General features: G+C 43.2%; 1 protein-coding gene across 1 annotated transcript; it reads left to right on the top strand.

Moving 5' to 3' along the window:
* The first annotated feature begins 1,152 nt into the window (after nucleotides 1–1,152).
* On the top strand, nucleotides 1,153–5,679 carry ZBTB14 (zinc finger and BTB domain containing 14). The gene is made up of 2 exons (XM_068993816.1): nucleotides 1,153–1,223; nucleotides 2,334–5,679. The coding sequence occupies exons 1-2, from the start codon at nucleotides 1,221–1,223 to the stop codon at nucleotides 3,678–3,680; spliced, it is 1,350 nt and encodes a 449-aa protein (XP_068849917.1). The 5' UTR covers nucleotides 1,153–1,220; the 3' UTR covers nucleotides 3,681–5,679.
* Nucleotides 5,680–24,761: the final 19,082 nt, after the last annotated feature.

The following is a 24,761-nucleotide window of genomic DNA, read 5'->3' as shown; positions in this document are numbered from 1 at the left end:
CCAGTCCTCGCACTTGGCAAGTAAGAAAACAGCCTGCCACTTTAGACACCTTAATGATGTTTTTGCTTTTCTGTAGAGGGTTTTCAGGACTCTGGTTCTGCCATGCTCAAGTTTGTGTGGTCACCGTTCAATAGAGAAGGCTTGATGTTTTTCAGGATGTTGGTCTGCAGAATGGAGTTTAAACTGGAAAAAATCTAGAATCCTTTGAGCTTCCCTGTAGGGATAGAGGCAGACACACCTGGAGTTCTCTAATGCAAGCTTCAAGACCAGAGTGATTTAAGTAACTATATACTACATCATCGGAGAAGGCAATGGCACCCCACTCCAGGACTCTTGCTTGGAAAATCCCATGGACGGAGGAGCCTGGAAGGCTACAGTCTATGGGGTCACTGAGGGTTGGACACGACTGAGGGACTTGACTTTCACTTTTCACTTTCATGCATTGGAGAAGGAAATGGCAGCCCACTCCAGTGTTCTTGCCTGGAGAATCCCAGGGACGGGGGAGCCTGGTGGGCTACTGTCTATGGGGTCGCACAGAGTCGGACACGACTGAAGCGACTTAGCAGCAACAGCAGCACACTACATCATACAGAAGAGTGGACAGAAGTAAACGGCTACTATTCCGTCTCCCCCACTGTTAACTGTTGAGTATATGTACTTTTCTTAACTTTGTCTATATTTATCGATGTAAAAAATAAATAGTCTATGTTTATATAAGCCAAGCAGAAAAAAATGTGGAAGGCTGTGTATCCTGCAGGAAATGATAGGGGAATGAGGTATTTACCAGCTTTTACTCTATCTGTGCAGCAGTCAACATCCTTGCAAATACAGACAGAGGCTTTGTGAGGGGAAATCCCTTAGTGGTTCCCCAGCCCATCCTTCCCATTCCTGTCGCACACCCCCTCCAGGCTGCCAGTGCTCCAGCCCTTACCTTTTCTCCTTCATATCTGTTCAGAGCTGAACCCGACGCTGCCAGCCACCCTCCTCTTTGTTCCCAACCTGAAAATGGGTACAGGTGCCAGTGACAGGACAAAAAAGGAAAGTTTCTTTTTAAAAATCAATTTTTGAAAACATTCTTGTTTGCAGCTGGGGATAAGGAAAGAGCCAACTTTACTCTTGTATGTCCTTTTCTCTTGTAGGACTGGCGTGCCCCTGATCAGAGTTATTCTGATCCGAAGATTTTGGTGTTTAAAGCATTAAGATAATAGCCTGAGTTGTTCATGGTAACTATGACTTTGCATATTAAGTCTTTAGAATCTTATTGGTGTCAGCTTTAAAATGTCTCTCAGTTATGTATTAGCGTTCTTTAGGGGACTAGGTACTTTCCTCATACTTAATGCTTGGTCGAATAAAAGGAAAGCAAGGTTTTGAAAAGAAACACCTAGGACACATTAATTTTAAAAAGATCACTTCTTTAACACGTGGCAGATGTCTTCCGTGCCAGTTCTACATTTCTTTTTCTCATAAAACCCCCGCCTCACTTGTCAAGTGCATCCAGTTCTGATGACACTTTGATCCAGATGACAGATAGACTGGCATCCAGTGGGGAATGAAGCTGCTTGTCACTGCCTTCCCAAATGTCATCTGATTCTCTGAGGGTCCTATTAAACCTTGCCCCTTGTTCAGAAGTGGCCCAACACTGGTGTGAAAACTAGAGGACAACACTGAATGGAGTGTTCTGGAAATGATTTCCCTCCCTGCGTCTGCAGGAGTGATCTGACTCTTCCGTCAAGGAAGCAGAACCTTGAGAGCTGCTAGTTATTTTACGGAATCTTCCTCGGCATGAAATTAGACACAGCAGACGGCTCTGGCGGATGCTTGCCAGAGACGGTTTTCTTAAACCTTGAAGCTGAGTTGTCATTATTACCTCTAGTTATCAGGAAGCACTGGTTTTGGAGCTAGAGTGCCTGGATTTGCTAGAGCTAGAGCCCTGACTGTCCACTAAATAGCTAGAATATTGGGCAGGTTCCTCAGTTCATTGGTAAAGCAGGGTAATAACAATGCCTATCTCTCAAGGTCACTTGATCACTGCCTTTGTGAAGACATGAAGTGTGTAGCACAATGCCAGGCACGTATTGCGTACTCAGTAGGAGTTGTTATTATGAGTAAGCATATGCTGACTGCAGTGAAGATAAGTAGAAGGAACTGTGGAAATCCCTAAATTTGGATCTGTCTTTTCTCCTCCTATTCTTGAACCCCTCCTGACAGTGAGTTTCTGAAATTGTTAGGGACTGGAAAGTGGTCAGAAAATGAAATCTCCCTGAAATTTTTATATGGAAAAGTACTGTCCATAATGACCAAAATTCTTTTTCTTTATAAACATTTTCTTATAGGAGTTTTTCATCAGTATGTCTGAAACCATTAAATATAATGACGATGACCATAAAACTCTGTTTCTGAAAACACTCAATGAGCAACGCTTGGAAGGAGAATTTTGCGACATCGCGATTGTGGTCGAGGATGTGAAGTTCAGAGCGCACAGGTGTGTTCTCGCTGCCTGCAGCACCTACTTTAAAAAGCTTTTCAAGAAACTTGAGGTAGATAGTTCCTCAGTAATAGAAATAGATTTCCTCCGTTCCGATATATTTGAAGAGGTCCTGAATTACATGTACACGGCAAAGATCTCCGTGAAAAAAGAAGATGTTAACTTAATGATGTCGTCCGGTCAGATCCTCGGCATCCGGTTCCTGGATAAACTCTGCTCTCAGAAGCGGGACGTGTCCAGCCCGGACGAAAACAACGGTCAGTCGAAAAGCAAGTACTGCCTGAAGATCAACCGCCCCATTGGGGATGCTGCCGACCCTCAGGATGACGACGTGGAGGAAATCGGAGACCAGGACGACAGCCCCTCAGATGACACGGTAGAAGGCACCCCCCCGAGTCAGGAGGACGGCAAATCGCCCACGACGACGCTCAGGGTGCAGGAGGCCATCCTGAAAGAGCTGGGCAGCGAGGAGGTACGGAAGGTCAACTGCTATGGCCAGGAGGTAGAGTCCATGGAGACCCCCGAGTCCAAGGACCTGGGGTCCCAGACCCCTCAGGCCTTAACATTTAACGACGGGATGAGTGAAGTGAAGGATGAGCAGACCCCAGGCTGGACCACGGCGGCCAGCGACATGAAGTTCGAGTACCTGCTGTACGGGCACCACCGGGAGCAGATCGCCTGCCAGGCGTGCGGGAAGACGTTTTCGGACGAGGGTCGGCTGAGGAAGCACGAGAAGCTGCACACGGCCGACCGGCCCTTCGTGTGCGAGATGTGCACCAAGGGCTTCACCACGCAGGCCCATCTGAAGGAGCACCTGAAGATCCACACGGGCTATAAGCCCTACAGCTGCGAGGTGTGCGGCAAGTCATTCATCCGCGCCCCGGACTTGAAGAAGCACGAGCGGGTGCACAGCAACGAGCGGCCCTTCGCCTGCCATATGTGTGACAAGGCCTTCAAGCACAAGTCCCACCTCAAGGACCACGAGCGCCGTCACCGCGGCGAGAAGCCCTTTGTGTGCGGCTCCTGCACCAAGGCCTTCGCCAAGGCGTCCGACCTGAAGCGGCACGAGAACAACATGCACAGCGAGCGCAAGCAAGTCACCCCCAGCGCCATGCAGAGCGAGACCGAACAGCTGCAGGCGGCGGCCATGGCTGCGGAGGCCGAGCAGCAGCTGGAGACCATCGCCTGCAGCTAGAGGCGGGGGACCGGGATGCGCATGCGCGCAGCAGGGATGCTCAGCATCCTTTATCCGCATCCGGCATCCCGACCCATGAACGCCAGCCGCCACATTTCGGTGGAAACTTACGGAGAACTTGTACTCGCTGGACATAAGGCAGTGCTTGGTTGGGTGTTTCGAAAACTTTGCAAGGAAATAACCGTTCCTTGGTTCTGACCAAACTGTTTCACTGTCCCGTCTGGTGTCTTGTATTAATGTTGCCAGTAAGCACCCGGCCCCCATCCCCCGCCACCTTTTTCTTTTTTTATGATTTCTGATTTTAATTTGAGAACTCCTGGGCCCAGTTCAGAAGTGAGAGACTTCTGTCCCTTTTTAAAAGTCCCCCTCTCCACCTGCTGCACCAGGGAGTGCACCGTACAGAGTGATAATTGAGTGGATTGATTTCCTGACCATCATCCTTCTGTGTGACTTACAGGTCACAGCGACATTTTTAAGAACTTTAGTAAAAGTACTTCGTGTAGACGCAGGAAATACGGGTGGATGGTTGACCAAGAACCCTGCGTGCACGGATAGGAAAACAAGTTCTGGAAATGCAAAATGTTGTCAGATTTATATATTTGGTTTGTTAATTTTCTATCACTTGTTTTTCATGGTTTTTGTGGACAAATAATGGTTGCTTTGCTGAAGTGTTTCTTCATCCTTTTTGATTGCCCATACCAGCCCCTAAAGATGTCACATGACCTAAAGGCATGTCAGTTGTTTGAGGGCTGAGTTTTTTCACTCTTATTTGGGGTATTGCTAGTCTGCAGCTGATGGGGTTTGTGGGCTGGACCAGTGGTGAGAGGGTTAGAAAAGGGAGTGTAGGAACCTGGTTCTCAGAGACAAGGTTTGCACATTTGCAACAAGTCCAAGATTTCCTAGATCAAAATAATTCCTGATTTTGAAATTGGATTTTTGTTTAGGATCAAAATTAGGCCAAGAGCAGGTATACCTCTTTGGGTACGTTTGTGTAACTTAAAGAGTGTCATCAAGCTTTTGGGCTCTCGGTAGCACGTGATTATCCATAAAGAAGATGCGATGTCCTTCCGGAAATCATTATGTTTAAAATCTTTTACCTGTGTAAATAGTACAGAAGCGTTGGTCTTATGTATCTCAAGTACAAATAGACAGCTGCACTTTTTTTGCACATGGGATTAACAATATCTCCATCAGAAACAAACATCAGTCTGTTTTTAACCAATATTAAAGATTGTCCAAATGTTTATGTTCTTGAAGTATATTTCATCACTGGTTACAGTTTTAAGTGGAAGATGATTGCCTTTTCATAGCCGTAAACTGAATTATAAGTGCTGTTCCAATTCTGGTGTACGAAATTTCTTTTTAAACATTTCTTTAGGAATACATTGAAATACCAACAATAGTTTGAATTATGTTCTGTAATAAAGAATTAGTTCTTTTAGAATGTACCATTTTCAAAAAATGTCGATTTTTAAAATTTATTTTTGGTTGCTAGGGTTTTTTTTCCTCTTAAGATACATTAAAGTAATTTCATTTCCTAGCTCGTTGCATTAACACCTGTAATTATTATTATTGTGAGAGAAAGTTTATTTTTTAAACTGGTGTATATGTTATGCCCATGATTGTAGGATGAAGATGTTACCTTTTTAAGAATCTTATTTATTGGTAAATGTTTAATTTAGTTTAAAACTAATTTAATTTCTCTTCTTAAATGTTGTTTATTTTCTCCTAAAAGCAGTTGTGTCGCTGTGTTTATATGCTCTTCGTAGAAGGGGAACCGATTGCTGTTCCTAGACTGTTTTAACCAAAGCAAAGGAAAAGTGATCTAACATCTTGTGGATGGCTACTTCAACAAATCATACCTGGGGCCTTTGTTTTTGTATATAAAAGAAAATACACTTCTGTCATTCCTGTTTTTGTTTTTTTCCTAGCAGCCTGTCACACACCCAGGTTTCTACCCAAGTGCATTTTCTATACTATCTTCATCTTGGTTATAAAGAGTTGCAAGTTCCCCAGGTGGCATTAACCTTCACTGAAACCACATAATCACAGTGGTATCCCCAAAAGAAAGCTCTTTCAGCACTTTATTTGCATCCTGTAAATATGTGTCATTGCTCGTATTTTGCATGAGAAATATATTTGTGTTGTAATTTCCACCACCGGTGCTGGGCTCATCTGTGTTTAGGGTGCATGTTTTTGTTGTGTTCTGGGCAGCGAGGTTGTGACATGGCAGCTCTCCTGTCTCCTGGTCATGAAGCCTGCCTCTCTCCCACCTAGCTGGCTATAGTGTCCTGTGGATGGTGACGCCCTCATGTCCAGCAGTTCTAGGGTACCTCCCTTCCCAGCCAGTTCCTTCTGAAACATGCTTACTCTGAATCTGCCTTGTGAGAAGGAAGGAAATGGCCAATGTCAACATTACTACTTTGTTTTACCAAGTATTAGAATGAAAATATATATAATACTTTAATATTTTTTAAAGGTACATTTTAATCCTTTGAAGTTCTCATGCTCATGCTCACTCTGTTACCCCACCAGGCTCCTCTATCCATGGGATTTCCCAGGCAAGACTACTGGGTGGGTTGCCATTGCCTCCTCCAGGGGATCTTCCCATCCCAGGGAATGAACCTACATCTCTTTTGTCTCCTGCATTGCAAGTGGACTGTTTACCAGCTAAGGCATCAAGGAAGCCCTTTGAAGCTGTAACAGTATCATTAAAGAATCACTTTTTTAAAATTTATTTATTTTTAAAGCCCACAAAGCATCCAAGTGTCTACCTGGTTCTAGCCTGGCAACTCAGAATTGGAGCCGCATTTGGGGTACATCCCTGGTGGTTTTTCTGATGGCCCCTAGCATTGGGTGGGTATGCTGCTGCCTTACAGCAGTATCAGACGTCATTTAATTTTAAAAAATGCTGTTTGTCGTTTTGGTTGCCCTCTGAGGTTTGGTGCCTTTTAGCAAGGTATAAAACAAATGGGACCATTTGGCTAGACTGAGAGCTTGGGACACCATTGATCTGAGATGGTCCCTACCGATAGGTGTGCAGAATGTGAAATGAAGATAGCAGCTTCCCATGCACATTGTTGGGGAGATGCATGTTATAATAGGATTATGTCCCATGGCAGAACTCCCATGGGACTGATGCCAGGGAGGTCAGTCAAGATGGGGTCCTTGGCTTCCTGTGGCTGATGGACTTCACTGTGCATCACACAAGAAGTGTGTTACCACTTCTTTTTGAGTCTTGTGATCAGGGCCACCAGTCTGAAAGTGGGGTGTTTTGTGTTCACTTGTAGCTTACTGACACTCAAACAGTCCTGCTGGGCAGTAAATACAGTGAGACTTGCCGTGCTGATGTGACAGCTTCCTTCTTTCATTTAGGGCCATGACTGTAAGTATCGGCTCCTGAGTCTACCTTTCACTTGTGGAGCAGGTGCAGGGTTCTCTGTCCACTGTTAGAACTACTTTTTCATTATATGAAAACAGTCTACTTTTTTTTTTCTATTTGTTCAAAGAGAATGTCTACAAACATTGATGGTAGCTTGATGGTAGCTTTTATGCCAGCTTGCATGGCTTCGGTAGTGATTGAGGAAGGGAATTTTAGACACTCTAAAATGTAGGTAATCTGCCTTCTCATTAACTTGATCACAAATTCAGAATTGTTAGAAATCACAGAGGTCACTATCAAGTCAGAATGATTGTAACAAATTCCTCCTGTTGCGGCGGGGTGGGGTGGGGGCGGGGTGGACAATGGTGGTGTTTATGAGAGTGATTCTGGTTGATGTAGTTTCCAACTTCATGGATTATGTTGTGTAAGGTTATCTATAATTTAGTCCTGTGTATGCATGCTCAGTCATGCCAACTCTGCAACTCCATGGACTGTAGCCTGCCAGGCTCCTCTGTCCATGGGATTCTCCAGGCTAGAGTACTGGAGTAGGTTGCTGTGCCCTCCTCCAGGGGATCTTCCCGACCCAGGGATCAAACCTGTGTTTCCTGCATTAGGTCAGTTCTTTACGCTGAGCCACTGGGGAGGCCCAACTTAGTCTTTGTGTGCTGTGCTGAGTCACTCAGTTGTGTCCGATTCTTTGCAACCCCATGGACTGTGGTCCTCCAGGCTCCTTTATCCATGGGGATTCTCCAGGCAAGAATATGAGAGTGGATTGCCATTCCCTCCTCCAGGAACTTAAGTCTTTGGGAACCTAGAATGAATTTTCCCAAGTAGTGGTGTTAGTGGTGATTAGTTCCCCCAGCAGATGTAAAGGCCTTTTGTGTAAGTGGAAATGAACTAGTTTAACAGAACTTCTGGTCTTGAATTCTGAGTTAGGAGTTAAGGGAAAAAGGGAGAACAACTCTCCGGCTCCGCTCTGCCCTTCACCTTGAGCCTTTGCCTGCCTCTCTCTCTCACTTAACTCCCCATCCCCACCAAACGTAAGGGAAACAAATAAAGACATCCAACTGCAGGCAAAGTGACCGCTGAAAATCATTCCAGGGACAGACGAGGGCCTAAATGTATTCCCTCCTTCCTTCTAATCCTCCACTGAAACCCGTGAGCACTCGAAATGGTAGGGATTCCCTGCCCCCTGGTGAACACCCATTCCTGTCCTGGGACCTCTAACTGCTCCCTGTGGCATGAAGTCTGTATCTGTTTTTTGCCTACCTCCTTGAACCTTCTTCCCCTTGGAACTATTCAAAATTGGTTTAACTCTGCTTGAGAAAGCTTTAGGTACGTGAGGATAAGTGTGTGTGAGTAGTTGTGTCCGACTCTTTGTGACCCGTGCGAGGCTCCTCTGTCCATGGGATTCTCCAGGCAAGAATACTGGAGAGGGTAGCCATTCCCTTCTCCAGGGCATCTTCCCAACCCAGGGATCAAACCCAGGTCTCCTGTATTGCAGGCAGATTCTTCACCACCTGAGCCACCAGGGCAGCCCATGGTGACAATAGCATGTCCTTAATTCAGTGTGTATTAAGCATGGTGTGAGGCCAAGGGCTGAACCCTGAGATACAAAGGGAGATTTGGCCCCTGGCTAGTAGGGTAGCCCTTTCGAAGTCTTGTCTTAAGCAGTCTTAAAAAACAAAGATGGCGTTTGCCTCTGATTCCTTAAAGATCACCATGTTTATCTTATCTCAGGGGCCCTGGGTGTGATTTATCTGGATTACAACAGATTTCATCAGTTGTGACTCCTTGATTTATTCCAGAGATGCTCCCAGTTACCTTTCTTCACATAAATCTTTTCAGTATGGCAAGGAGGGATGGTAGGTTCACGGGAAGAATTTTCAAGTCAGACTTGAATTGGATCCCGATTCTCCTTTTCAATTAATGTATACGTTTAGGCTTCCCCAATGGCTCAGTGGTAAAGAATCCACTTGCAATCCAAGAGACGCAGGAGATGAGGGTTTGATAGCTGGGTCAGGAAGATCCTCTGGAGGAGGAAATGGCAACACACTCCAGTATTCTTGCCTGGAGGATATAATGGACAAAGGAGCCTGGTGGGCTCTCAAAGAGTCGGCATGATTGAGCAAGGGATCACATCACATCACATACATTTAGGCAAATTCTTAGCTGCCCTGAGCCTCATTTCATTATTTCTAAAACAGTTGATTGGGATTTCTTCTTCATGGTCTGCTGCAAAAATTAGTGATAACCAGTACACACCTACTGCTTTTGAGGTGCACCAAAAGTGTTCCCTGCTTAAGGGGCGTTCTGCATAGAGAAGCAGAAACAAGATTGAATTTCTCTTGACTCTGACATCTGTCAGTCATTGGCCATAAGCTGTAGACCTAGATCTCACTTAGTGTTCTTATCAGGTGATATCTGTAGAAGATGTGTTTATCTTAGCATTTCTGTAATCTTCAACCAGTTCACAGCCTTGTCCTCACACATTCCTGTATTCCTCTAAGAGTTGTCTTTGGTTCTATAGTCTCCCATCCTTTAAGTGGTTCGTGGGAGTGTGGTCAAGTGTAAACACTGGTCTCTGGATGGCTCCCTGCTATTCGGAAATATCTGTGATGGCAGAGTCAGAATTGCAGTTTTGACAGCTGGCTTTTGAGTTTCCTCTCAGAAATCATGCATTTGGGGAGATATGCTTACATGTACTTTTCAGATATTGTATGTATTTGGCCAACACCTGACCTTTGCCTTTCTAGTTTGCCGGAATTCCAGGATGACTTGTTGCATTCTCACCAAAGGGACTTACACTACTGCTCAGGAATTCGGGTCTTTTTTTAGTTCCAGAATACCATGGTATTGAATCACTTTGCTCTTTTCTTTGGAGGATATTTCCATCGATCTTACATAAAACTACTTTTTGTAGATTAAGATTAAAGAGTATTGGTTAACAAATGCTTCCTGGATGTCTCGTGTGTGTGCCAGGCCTTGGACTGGACACTGGGAGCTAACAGTGAACAGGACCGACTCCTGTCCCATTCTCATGAAGCTTTCGTTCTAGGATGGAGTTAAACAATGACTTTCCCAAGTTTTACTAAATTTTACAAGAAATCATAAATGTTAAAAATGCTTTAAAAACTCTGTTCTCACGTGTATTTCAGTGCAGTTCATGGAATATACTTTAGGATGTAAGTAAACATTTTGAATGCATAGTCATGAAGTTTGGTTGTCCAAAAGAAACATTCTATGATGACTTTTGAATGTATACTAAGGAAATATATTTGTTCAATGTGACCATTTTCATAGAATGGTTCTCAACTTTTCTCACTGATACTGGATTTTGGAACTAGGCGTGTAAAAAGAGACTATGGTTTACTTCTTAAAAATAATGAATGCTGTTATCAAATAAGAGTACTTAGGTACTTCCCTGGTGGTCCAGTGGCCAAGACTCTGCATGCAGGGGGCCCAGGTTCCATCCCTGGGACCTAGATCCCACATGTCACAACTAAGACCCAGCACAGTCAAATAATTTTTTTTTTTTAAAGGGTACTGATGTAGAGAAAGTTAGGAGAGTAAAAGCATGATAACTTGGGCTTCCTACAGCATTGAACAAGGATAGTAATACCTGGGAAGAAGGAACCTCTATGAGCAATACAGGATATCCAACTGAGATTCATGAGGTCTTCCTTTAGAGTGCACAGGTCAGGGCAGGGTAGCAAGCAAGCTAAGGGAAACATGAAATCTCATCTGTTGCTTTTAGGTCCCCATGAGGTGCCCTACCATTTCGATGGAGCTCTGTGCAAAGCATCCTGTGCCGTTCCACTTACTTGCAATGTGGTTATTTTTTTGGTTTCAATCAGAGGGCAGAAGTCTTTTATAGATGATTCCTATAAGTGATTCTTACAGATCATGGCTGTTTCTTTTCCTTTTTTTTTGTTGTTGTTGTTTTCACCTGTGGCTTTGAACTTCTGTCACTGGATATCAAGAGGATCAGGAATTAAAGCATAAAAACTAGCACATGTTGAATGTCTACCAGGTATCAGGCACTATACAGACAGTCTCTTTGTATGATTTGTGATGACTCTTGGGTACGCATTATTATGGATTAAGATGTCCAGATTCAAAGAAGTTATAAATGCTGCCAACATCAAATTGTTTTCAGAGCCATGACTGAGGGACCAGTCCATCTGCCTCCAGGGCCTGTGCCCTTAGTCGCTGTGCTATATGCCCTCCAACAGGCAGAGGAGCAACTCTGACCCTGCCCACGTTCTTACCACCCTCAGCCTATTGTTAGGGGAACAACTGGAGGACAGAGGGAGCATTTATGTAAACTGCTGCCTCTAAGTTTGTACAATAAATTAGTACCAGTATTTTAATTTCTGTGCATGTTTCCCATGCAAGGGGCCTAAATACTAACCTACATTGTTTTGTCTCTTTTCCAGTCTGGAGGCTGCCCCCAAATAATGTGGAAAACTGCAGACAATGTCATGGATGATTGCAAAATAACAAAGCTAGCCGTCTGCTTTCTTTACACGTCCCGTTATGCAGTGAGCCAGGGAAATCCCACCAGACCAGAGACCATCGACTTTGGCACCAGGATTAACTCTTTATATGTATAAAAATGGTTACCTATGTCAGGAGTTCTCCCATCTACTCCCTTCTCTCTGAAAGGTGCTAGAAAACTTGAATTCAGGTTCTATCTCTACCGTTTTCAAGCTGTCACCACTTTGGGCTGGTTGCATAATCTCTTAATTTCTTCAGCCAAAATGCAAACAGTGATTCCTTGCTCAGCTGACTCCACTCTTGCTTAATATCTCAAAGATAAATTCACTTTTTGCATAATTTAACAGACAGGAAGTTTAGCTTTAAAATGTTTTGCAAGATCAAATATAATTGGTTTAAAATGTTACCGGCCTCAAACTGGATGACCCATAGAGAAGGTTAGACGGATAAGAGGAAATTAATTACACTTCATTCTTGTACATTTAATTAAGTGAAAGGTGTGTGTATGAGGACAGGCTTTTTCTAAATCTTAGAATATTTTAGCTGCTCTTCTGTAATCTTCCAGCAAGCTTTCAGCCACTATGAAGCAGAAAGTATTAACCAGATTGGAAGGCTACTGGATCAATTGGTCTAATAAGCATAGATAAGATTATATTTGATAGTCTGTAATAAAATGTGGCATTGAGAATTGAGGAATGAAAAATAGTAGGGATGAATTAATTTTAGGTGCTATGTAACTAATCATTATTTCCCAAAACTCACTTCTTTGAAGTATGAGGCCATAAGAGTTTCCTTGATTTTTTTCCATGTAAATTTAGTGAACATCCATCTCATATAGATACAAAATTAAAGAAATATAAAAATTTATTTTGCCTTGTGATGAGAACACTCAGGATTTACTCTCCTAAAAACTTTCATATTTAACATACACCAGTGTAAATTATCATGTTGGGTATCACATCCCTAGTATTTATTTATCTTATAACTGGAAGTTTGTACATTTTGACCACCTTCATCCAATTTCCCTCCCCTCCCCTTCACCTCTGATAATCACAAACCTAATCTCTTTTCCTATGACTTTGTTTCTGAGGTATAATTGACCTACAACACTGTTAGTTCCTGGTCCATGACATTGTGATTCAGTATTTTCATCCATTACAAAATGAGCATCATGGCAAGTCTAGTTACCATCTGCCACCAAACAAAGATGTTAGGTAATTATCGACTCTACTGCCCACACTGAACATTTCACACCTGTGACTCATTTATTTTGTAACTGGAAGTTTGCACCTCCTTATCTCCCTTACCTATTTCTCTCTCCCCACCTCCCCTGGTCAACTACCTGTTTGTTCTCTTTATGACTGTTTCTGTTTTGTTATGCTTATTCATTTGCTTTGTTTTTTAGATTCCACATATAAGAGAAGTCAGGCATTTTACTAGGCACGAGATGATATCTCCTTGTGGTTTTAATTTGCATTTCTCTAATAAGCAGTGAAAGTCGCTCAGTCATGTCTGACTCTTTGCGACCCCACGGACTATACAAGCCGAAATACGGGAGTGGGTAGCCTTTTCCTTCTCCAGGGGAAACCCAGGGTTTGAACTCAGGTCTCCCACATTGCAGGCAGATTCTTTACCAGCTGAGCCACAAGGGAAGCCCAAGAACACTGGAGTGGGTAGCCTATCCCTTCTCCAGCAGATCTTCCCAACCCAGGAACCGAACTGGGATCTCCTGCATTGCAGGCAAATTCTTTACCAACTGAGCTACAAGGAAGCAATGAATTGAGCACCTTTTTTATGTGCTTGTTGGCCATTTATATATTTTTGGGAAAATGTCTATTCAGGTCCTTTGACTATGTTTAATTGGATTATTTGCTGTTTTCTTAGAGTTTTAATTTGATTTTTTTAACTGAAGCATAGTTGATTTACAGTTTTGTGTCAGTCTCTGCTGTACAGCAAAGTAACTCAGTTATATTTTGTTGTTGTTCAGTCACTAAGTTGCGTCCAACTCCTTGTGACCCCATGGACTGTGGTACACCAGGCTCCTCTGTCCTTCATCATCTCCCAGAGTTTGCTCAAATTCACGTCCATTGAGTTGATGATGCCATCTAATATCTCATCCTCTGCTGCCCCCTGCTCCTCCCACCTTCAGTCTTTCCCAGCATCAGGGCCTTTTCTGATGATTCAGGTCTTTGCCTCAGGTGGCCAAAGTATTGGAGCTTCAGCATCAGTCCTTCCAATGAATATTCAGGATTGATTTCCTTTAAATTGACTGGCTTGCCATCAAGCAAGTCCCATCCAAGGGACTCTCAAGAATCTTCCCCAGCAACACAGTTGGAAAGCATTCATTTTCCAACGCTCCGCCTTCTTTATGGTCCAACTCCATACTTACTGCACTTTATTACAAGCCAGGTCCCATAGGAGGAGCCTGGAATACAGTGAGAATCCTCCTAATTGAGTGAGGGAAGAAAGATCTGTAAGCAATTGTAGTCTCATGCAAGGGGAGTATGGGCATGAGGTGCTGGTGGTGCCCCACAGGGAAAGAGCATCCAATTCATACTTGGGGTGAGGGGAGGTTCTTGGAGAGAAGGATTTCTGCATACTAACTACATTACATGTGGTCTCCATATTGATTTCTAGTAGGCATCTTGGATATGACAAATTCAAAATCGTCCTCCTGACTTGACCCTCAGATCTCCCCACTCAATCTTTCCTGTCTTATCGAATAGCAACCCCATCCTCCCACCTGTTGAGGCTATAAAACCTCTGCTTTTGCATCCTACATGTTAGACACCAGAACCCCCTACTGGCTTAGCCTTCACAATGAAGCCAGCATCTGACCACCCTAGTTCTAAGTTCTCTCTTGCCAGGAAATTACAGTGATCTCCTCCTAGGCCCCCCTGCTATATCTTACTAGTGGAAATTTATTTTGTTTGTTTTCTCTTTCCTCCACTGGAATACAAACTCCATTATAATTGAAATTCAGTCTGTTTTATCCCTTACAGTATATGCCCTAGATAATCCTAGAACTGTGTAAATTTCTCTTGACATTTTTGTGTATGCCTTCCAGACATTCTTCTCTACTTTTATGCTTGTGCTTAGTTGCTCAGTCATGTCTGACTCTTCATGACTCCGTGGATTGTAGCCCACCAGGATCATATATCCATGGGATTTTTCAGGCAAGAATACTGGAGTGGGTTGCCATTTCCTCCTCCAGAGAATTTTCCTGACCTAGAAATCGAACCTGTGTCTCCTGCATTGCAGGTGGATTCTTTAGCCATCGGGGAAGCTTCTTTTAAGCTACCTTCTATTCTGTATTTAAAATATATTTAAATAAACATAGGATCATGTTATATACCCTGTTTTTACCAAGCTTCTTTCATCGAACAGCATTTTTCAGTAACAATACTGTCCTTGCACAGTATAAATTTGTTTTTGTGTAGTATTCCAGTATTTGAAATAGTTTATTTATTCAAGCTTTTATTTCCCTGGTGGCTCAGAGGTTAAAGTGTCTGCCTGCAATGCGGGAGGCCAGGGTTCGATCCCTGGGTGGGGAAGATCCCTTGGAGAAGGAAATGGCAATCCACTCCAGTATTCTTGCCTGGGAAATCCCATGGACGCAGGAGCCTGGTGGCCTACAGTCCAAAGGGTCGTAAAGAGTCGGACGCGACTGAGCGACTTCACTTCACTTTTAACTTTTTTGTGTCCAAAGCTCACCATTCTGACCAAATATTTGTTCACATCTCAGCACAGGATATGTCCCTCAGATTCGTCTTAGGAGGTATACTTGTTGATGTTCAGTTGCTAAGTCATGTCTGACTCTGTGACCCCATGGACTGCAGCAAGGCAGGCTCCCCTGTCCTTCACTGTCTCCCAGAGTTTGATCAGATTCATGTCCATTGTGTTGGTAATACTCTCTAACAATCTTATCCTCTACTGCCCCCGTCTTTTGCCCTCAATCTTTCCCAGCATCAGGGTCTTTTCCAGTTAGTAGGCTCTTCACATCAGGTATACAAAGTATTGGAGCTTCAGCTTCAGCATCAGTCCTTCCAGTGAATATTCAGGGTTGATTCCTTTAGGATTAACTGGTTTAATCAAGATAAAAATCACTTGTTGGGTCAAGATATATAAAAAAAATTAAGTCTTGTTACCAGCTGCCAGTTTGCATCTCAGAAAGGTGGTATTATTTATATTTCTACCAGTTTCATACAATTTCTTTTAACACTTACACTAGCAGGTGTCAGTTCAGTTCAGTTCAGTTCAGTCGCTCAGTCATGTCCGACTCTTTGCGACCCCATGAATCACAGCACGCCAGGCTTCCCTGTCCATCACCAACTCCTGGAGTTCACTCAGATTCACATGCATCGAGTCAGTGATGCCATCCAGCCAACTCATCCTCTGTCGTCCCCTTCTCCTCCTGCCCCCAATCCCTCCCAGCATCAGAGTCTTTCAGTGAGTCAACTCTTCGCATAAGGTAGCCAAAGTACTGGAGTTTCAGCTTTAGCATCATTCCTTTCAAAGAAATCCCAGGGCTGATCTCCTTCAGAATGGACTGGTTGGATCTCCTTGCAGTGCAAGGGACTCTCAAGAGTCTTCTCCAACAGCACAGTTCAAAAGCATCAATTCTTCAGCACTCTGCCTTCACAGTCCAACTCTCACATCGACACATGACCACTGGAAAAACCATAGCCTTGACTAGACGGACCTTAGTCGGCAAAGTAATGTCTCTGCTTTTGAATATGCTATCTAGGTTGGTCATAACTTTTCTTCCAAGGAGTAAGCGTCTTTTAATTTCCTGGCTGCAGTCACCATCTGCAGTGATTTTGGAGCCCAAAACAATAAAGTCTGACACTATTTCTACTGTTTCCCCATCTATTTCCCATGAAGTGATGGGACCGGATGCCATGATCTTCGTTTTCTGAATGTTGAGCTTTAAGCCAACTTTTTCACTCTCCACTTTCACTTTTATCAAGAGGCTTTTTAGTTCCTCTTCACTTTCTGCCACAAGGGTGGTGTCATCTGCATATCTGAGATTATTGATATTTCTCCTGGCAATGGGGTTATAGAAATAGCTTCAGTTTTTCATGATAAAATGAAGAAACCAATAATAATTTGATCCTTTGAAGATAAGAATCTTCCTTTTTCAGTCTATTGCATGCTCTGTATGGTATCATATTCAGTTTAATTTTGTGAAAGTCACTTAAAAGGGGTGGAATAACCTTTTCAATGGTTTCCTGGAGAGTCTTTAAGACTTTCATTTAGAAGGTTCCTATAAAAAAATATTTTTACTTAGGAATGAAAATTTTCATTAATATATTACCCATAATAATTCATACCCATAATACTACTGCATGTTTTCTGTAAAAAATTCTAAATATTATCTTTATTTTTATAATAATAAAAAATTAATGCCCAGTATTTTGTGGAAGGCACCCTGATAAACAAGGCATGACTGCCATTTGCTTGCATGTTCTACTTTTTGTATTTAGACACCAGAAAATTCCACTAGTATTGTCATGGAATAATAAGGATGAAGGTAGATTTAGTGCTTAAGAGTTTCAATCTTGCAAATTGCACTGAGCAAATAAAAGATTGGCCACTTAATCAAAAACTTTGGTAAAGTAACACGTACCTTAAACATTTATAGGTAAACCATTTAAATGTACACTTTTTTTACCGCCCTATGATAGAAGCTCAAGACATTTCTCATGGATTAGATGATTAGGTTGTCATAATCTTAATAATTCATAACCGTAATACTACTGTTTTCTTTAAAATAGACCTTAAGCCCATTGTTGGTTTTGAAATTTGGTTTATATTTAATTTTTAATTTTAATAGTTGTATGAGAGCTCCATATATTTAACTCATAGTTTTCATTCCAATCCCAAAGAAAGGCAATGCCAAAGAATGCTCAAACTACCACACAATTGCACTCATCTCACATGCTAGTAAAGTAATGCTCAAAATTCTCCAAGCCAGGCTTCAGCAATACATGAACCGAGAACTTCCTGATGTTCAAGCTGATTTTAGAAAAGGCAGAGGAACCAGAGATTAAATTGTCAGCATTCGCTGGATCATGGAAAAAGCAAGAGAGTTCCAGAAAAACATCTATTTCTGCTTTATTGACTATGCCAAAGCCTTTGACTGTGTGGGTCACAATAAACTGTGGAAAATTCTGAAAGAGATGGGAATACCAGACCACCTGACCTTTCTCTTGAGAAATCTGTATGCAGGTCAGGAAGCAACAGTTAGAACTGGACATGGAACAACAGACTGGTTCCAAACAGGAAAAGGAGTACATCAAGGCTGTATATTGTCACCTTGCTTATTTAACTTCTATGCAGAGTACATCATGAGAAAAGCTGGACTGGAAGAAACACAAGCTGGAATCAAGATTGCCGGGAGAAATATCAATAATCTCAGATATGCAGATGACACCACCCTTGTGGCAGAAAGTGAAGAGGAACTAAAAAACCTCTTGATGAAAGTGAAAGTGGAGAGTGAAAAATTTGGCTTAAAGCTCAACAGTCAGAAAATGAAGATCGTGGAATCCAGCCCCATCACTTCATGGGAAATAGATGGGGAAACAGTGGAAACAGTGTCAGACTTTATTGTATTGGGCTCCAAAATCACTGCAGATGGTGACTGCAGCCAGGAAATTAAAAGATGCTTACTCCTTGGAAGAAAAGTTATGACCAACCTAGACAGCATATTCAAAAAGCAGAGACATTACTTTGCCGACTAAGGTCCGTCTAGTCAAGGCTATGGTTTTTCCAGTGGTCATGTATGGATGTGAGAGTTGGACTGTGAAGAAGTCAGAGCACCGAAGAATTGATGCTTTTGAACTGTGGTGTTGGAGAAGACTCTTGAGAGTCCCTTGGACTGCAAGGAGATCCAACCAGTCCATTCTGAAGGAGATCAGCCCTGGGATTTCTTTGGAAGGAATGATGCTAAAGCTGAAATTCCAGTACTTTGGCCACCTCACGTGAAGAGTTGACTCATTGGAAAAGACTCTGATGCTGGGAGGGATTGGGGGCAGGAGGAGAAGAGGACGACAGAGGATGAGTTGGCTGGATGGCATCACTGACTCGATGCACATGAATCTGAGTGAACTCCGGGAGTTGGTGATGGACAGGGAGGCCTGGCGTGCTGTGATTCATGGGGTCGCAAAGAGTCGGACACGACTGAGCGACTGAAGTGAACTGAACTGAACTGACCTGAAGGATTTATAGTTTCCTTAATTTGTATATGCTTGTGTGACATTCTAATAATTGAAGCCAGCCTCAGGGATAGATGAGACTTTTTTTTTTTTTTAAACATATGTGTACAACATTCCAATATGAGAATCACTATCATATTAGCTAAGAAGGAATTATCTTGAACTGATACAAAGAGATACACACACACCTTTACTGATCCACCCTAACTCTCCATCTCCAACTTTTGTTTCTCAAATTAACTCCTAGTTGGTCATTAAACACACAAGGAAAGCTCTAAGCTGTGAATATTGGTGAGAAAAGTGCATACAAAGATGAATAAAACTTGGTCTCTGGTTTCTAGACATAAGTCTGGAGGCAGAGAAAAGTGACATAATGTAATCCCTCAATCACAGATACTATTTAACAAGGCAAGAAGTTAAGTGCCATGAAAAAAAAGTAGAGGTGGCTACTTTGGAACATTGAGAGCATGATGCTGCTGGTATTTAGTTTTTTGCACAGTGAGTTTCGGCATTAAAAACTGTAACGTGAATCTTCAAGAATACTTCGTCCTGAAATTGCCTCTCTCTGGGCTGAAACCACTATAATGGTGACAGATTGTTCAGATCTCAGTTGATATTTGCTGTTATTATTACATAAACAAACCATATTGTTTGCAATTGCACTTTCCTCTAGGCCCACGAAAATCTGTTAAAAGGCAGTGTGTGTATGTGTATGTGTGTGTTTAATCCCTGTAAGTATGAAAGCTATACATCTAAGAGACTGAAGCTAATTCATAATTTCAAAATGGCATTGGCAGTTTACTACACACAAAGACTTGGCTCTCATAGATTTTTGCACGTCCAGATGTTCATGTGTTAAGTTTTCTAGAGTACCAAACATTTGTTCTATTCAAGGAAATTATGCATATATAGGAAGTTTTGACAAAGTCTACACTATTAACCCCTCCAGGGAGGAATCTGGCAAGTACTCATGTTTCTACCCACACCTGGTTGTTTCACAGCAGAACAGGCCCTAGGGTTTGGGGAACCAGGCTGGGTAGTCAGATAAACTGAACAACCAGATCTGGTCTTAAAGACCAGTCCACAGAGGGTAGTCAGAGACCTGGTCTTAAGGACCAGTCCACAGAGACAGGTAGTCAGAGACCTGGTGCCCGGGCTGTTTGGGGTCTCAGGATGTAAGATCTCACTTGAATGGGTCAGAGCCAGGCAGACCAGGTTCTAGGAGGAGCCCTGCAGGGGATTCAGGTTCAGAGTTTGGGGAGATAGAAGCGGAGACCAAGTTCTGCCTTTTAAGGTTCTCCGTGGTAATAGAAAATAAGTCAGAATCTGACCATGAGTCCTTCACAATGGTCAGATGAGTTTAATGACTTTGCCAGGGGAGGAGAGAGACTCACAGATCATGATCTTTCTCTGTTCTTTAAGGCATGATTTACTGTCTGAAATTCACACTAATTTTTTCTCCCTTCCTTCCTCTCCTCTCCTCTCCCTTCTTCCCACGCCTTCTCTCTCCCCTACTTTCTTCTTCTTTTCCTTCTTCTCTCTCCCTCCCTGCCTCCCTTTCTTTCATTTCTTCTGGATTACTTTATTGGGGCTGCCATAGCAAAGTACCACAGACTGGGTGGTTTCAAAGAACAGGAATCTATTCTCTCAAAGTTCAGGGGGCATCAGTCAAGGTTTCAGTAGGGCCATGCTCCCTCTGGGGTTTCCATGCCTCTTTCACAACTTCTGCCTGGGCATCCTTGACCTCCCCTGCATGGCTGGTCTCTGCCTCTGTTGCCACTCACCCATCTGCCTTGCATGTTTCTATGGCTCTCTGCTTCCTCTCCTCTTAAAAGGACACCAGCCTTGTTATATTTAGGACTCATACTAATCCAACATGTTCTCAATTTAACTTAATCAATTAAATCTGCAAAGGTCCTATTTCTATATAAGGTCATGTTTTAAGTTCTTGGGTGGACAAAAAAGTTGGGGGGAGACATTATTCAATCAGACTCCTTTCTGTTTATCCATCCCCTCCACCCTGTTTTGCTTTTTTTCCCTTTCTTTTTAGAGCTTTAATCAGTTACAAGATAAGCAATGAGCTGGTTATGTCCTTCCTTGTTTTTGATGACTTGTTACAAATCACTCCTTGTTATGTTTTTCTCAGCATTCATGAATTATAAGAACATCAATAACTCAAAGATGCATTATTTATTTTAAACATGCTCATTAGTCGAGCTTCATATATTTTCTTGGACTTTTTACTTATCTTCTTTAATTATCCTGCTCTTTTGGAGCCTGCTTGAACATCAAATGTCAGTCAATGCATTTTTCATAACTTGTAATGGATTCTTGGGGTTTTATTTTTAATAAGCCTTTCAAACATGGAAAATATCTCTATCAACCTATTCATTTCTCATTTTTAAAACAGTGGGAGATTCTGTGTGGCTTTAGCTTTTGATGCAGATATTTATACTCTCCTGACAAAGGGGTGATGCCAAACAGTAGAGGCCAGTGAGAAAAATGGAAAGTGTGAATAATACTGTTTCATTAAAATGGCATCATTTCTGCATCAAGAAGGAGAAAATTGACTGGAAATGCTTCTTACTAACATCCACATTGTTAGATAAGACTAACAGTCCAAAAATAGACTTCCAAGTCTCATCAGGTAAATCAAATAACTATTGAGGAAATTAAACAAAAAAAGTAACCATGACCTGTGTAGACAGTGGGCTGGAGGGGAGTAAGAAGGAATGTAGTTAGGAGTCTGTTGTCATAGTGACAAACTGCAAAGCGACAGTAAGAACCAGAGGACCAGCTCTGCCTGAGCAAACAGTGGGGCTACAAGTGTCCCCAGACCCATCCACAAGGAAAGAGATGTCAGAAGACTAGTGAGCTCTGCCCAATCACTTCATTCCCTCCTTCCTTCTTGGAGAGAAACAAAGGGGATGCAGAAAAATGGGAATAGGGCCTGCAATATTCCTGACCAGGGAGAGAAGAAGAAACACCCCCCACATCCATTTATCTGTATAGTCCGCGATTTCCGTTTCCAAAGTAAAGTGTTAGTGGCTCAGTGGCGTCCGACTTGGACACGACTGAGCGACTTCACTTTCTTTTCCTCATCTTCACCTGGCAGAGAGAGGAAGCAGGCTCTCCAGTCTTTTCTTGTAAGGCCTCTAATCCCATTTATGTGGGCTCCACCATCAGGACCTAATTACTCCCAAGCATGTTGGGGGCTTAGTGCTTCTTTTTTTTTTCTTTTGAACTTTTTATTTTGTATTGGGGTATAGCTGATTAACAATGTTGCCATGGTTTCAGCGAACAGCAGAGCAACCTTGTGTGCATATGCATGTACCCATTCTCCCCCAAACCCCCCTCCCATCCAGGCTGCCACCTAACATTGAGCAGAGTTCCCTATGCTGTACAGTAGCTCCTTGCTGGTGATCCATTTTTAATAGAGCAGCATGTACAAACTCCCTAACTATCCCTTCTGGGGGTTAGGATTTAACATGTGCATTTTGGAGGGACACAAACATTCAATCCATGGCTGGGCTTGGGGTGCCCCTTGGTGCCATCACAGGCACGCTCCTCCTGCCTCCTCCCTGCTGCAGTGCAGCATGATGATGGCCAGTTTCTTTATCTCCTGGAGAACCAGGATTGTCTTGTTAGTACTATGTCCACAGCCCTGGCAGAGAAAGTAATAGATGGTTGGCTGGTGACTAACAATGTAAGCACTGCAGTTACAGGGACCCTTGGTGCCTCTTTCCTGAACTGACTGCGGGTTTGGAAAATGTAGATTCATCAGTTTTGTAGATTCATCAATTCATCAACTTTGATATAAAGTAGGGAGAATGACAGACTCAGAACTGGAAAATTCAAAGATTTGAAATGCCTCAGGCTGGGGCTTCCCTGTGGCTCAATGGTAAAGAATCTGCCTGCCTATGAAGGCGAATATGGGTTTGATCCCTGATCTTAGACAGTACCACATGCTGCAGAGCAGCTAAGCCTGTTCAGTTCACTTCAGTCGCTCAGTCGTGTCCGACTCTTTGCGACCCCATGAATTGCGCCACGCCAGTAGGCTACAACTATTAAGCCTGTGACATTACTTTGCCAACAAAGGTCCATCTACTCAAAGCTATGGTTTTTCCAATAGTCATGTATGGATGTGAGAGCTGAGTGCCAAATAATCGATGCTTTTGAACTATGGTGTTGGAGAAGACTCACGACTCTTGAGAGTCCCTTTGACAGCAAGGAGATCCAACTGGTCCATCCTAAAGGAAATTGGTCCTGATTATTCATTGGAAGGACTGAGGCTGAAGCTGAAACTCCAATACTTTGGCCACCTGCTGCGAAGAACTGACTCATTTGAAAAGACCCTGATGCTGGGAAAGACTGAAGGTGGGAGGAGAAGGGGATGACAGAGGATGAGATGGTTGGATGGCCTCACCGACTCAATGGACATGAGTTCGAGTAAACTCTGGGAGTTGGTAATGGACAGGGAGGCCTGGTGTGCTGCAGTCCGTGGGGTTGCAAAGAGTCCGACATGACTGAGCGACTGAACTGACTGAAGCCTGGAAGCCACAACCACTACAGCCCAGGGGCCCTAGAGCCGGTGCTCTGCACAAGAGAGGCCACCACAGTGAGAAGCCTGTGCATCAAAACTAGAGCACCTGGAGAAAGTCCACCGCAGCAACAAAGATCCAGCCCAACCGAAAATCGAATAAAATACCACAGGCAGAGGCCAACAAGGTAAAGTTCTAGAGAGAAATTTTAAATTCAACAGGTCGGTTCCTGTTGTGCAGTGGTTCTCAAAGTGTGGCCCTGACTGGTGTCAGGAAAATAGAATCGAAATAAAATCTCTTGTCAACCTAGAAAACCTCTTCACAAAGATAGAAGAGAAAGAAAATGGTTTTGTTCTGAATAAGCATTAAACCAGAAAGTGATATGAATCACAGAAAAGCCACTAAACAGATAGCAAAGACGTCAAGAAATCGCACCCGTTTAGGTAGCCAGGAAAATGAAACCCATTACCTCCATGTTTTCAAGATAAAGGGTAACTGATGCTCAAGTGAGAGGACTAACTACCTTCATATGAAGGAAAAAGTAATTTCTTCTATTTTTACGACAGAAGGCATTTGGGGACAGGTACCTGCTGAAATTGGGCTTCCCAGGTGGCACTAGGGGTAAAGAATTGACGGTTTTGAACTGTGGCATTGGAGAAGACTCTTGAGAGTGCCTTGGACTGCAAGGAGATCCAACCAGTCCATCCTAAAGGAGATCAGTCCTGGGTGTTCATTGGAAAAACTGATGCTGAAGCCAAAACTCCAATACTTTGGCCACATGATACGAAGAAGTGACTCATTTGAAAAGACCCTGATGCTGGGAAAGATTGAAGGCAGGAAGAGAAGGGGACAACAGAGGATGAGATGGTTGGATGGCATCACCGACTCAATGGGCGTGAGTTCGAGTGAACTCCGGGAGTCGGTGATGGACAGGGAGCCCTGGTGTGCTGCAGTCCATGGGGTCGCAAAGAGTCAGACACGACTGAGCAACTGAACTGAACTGAACTGAAGGGGTAAAGAACTCACCTGCCAATGCAGAAGACCTAAGAGACACAGGTTTGATCTATGGATTGGGAAGATCCCCTGGAGGAGGGCATGGCAACCCACTCCAGCACTTTTGCCTGGAGAATGCCATGGACACAAGAGCCTCGTGGCCTACTGTCCACAGGGTCACGGAAAAGAGCCGGACATGACTCAAGGGACTTAGCTGCACGCACCCACACACACAGACACAGACACACACAGCAAACCCCACCCCCACCTCCCCACCTCCTGCCACCGCTGGAATTAGGCATCTAGACTCCCAGGAAACTGGGAGGGAGGGGTGCTATTATGCTTTCTTGATGGTTACCTTCTAAGTGCTGGCTCCAGGGCCCCTTTCAAAGAGAAAATTCCTGTATTGTAAAATGGGCAAGTGGCTTACTTAGCCTTTACAAAGACC

The sequence above is a fragment of the Capricornis sumatraensis genome, chromosome 21, assembly GCF_032405125.1.
Source record: "Capricornis sumatraensis isolate serow.1 chromosome 21, serow.2, whole genome shotgun sequence".
NCBI classification, from domain to species: Eukaryota; Metazoa; Chordata; class Mammalia; order Artiodactyla; family Bovidae; genus Capricornis; species Capricornis sumatraensis.
Note: the sequence above shows the minus strand (reverse complement) of the source record. Positions and strands in the feature narration are given on the sequence as shown.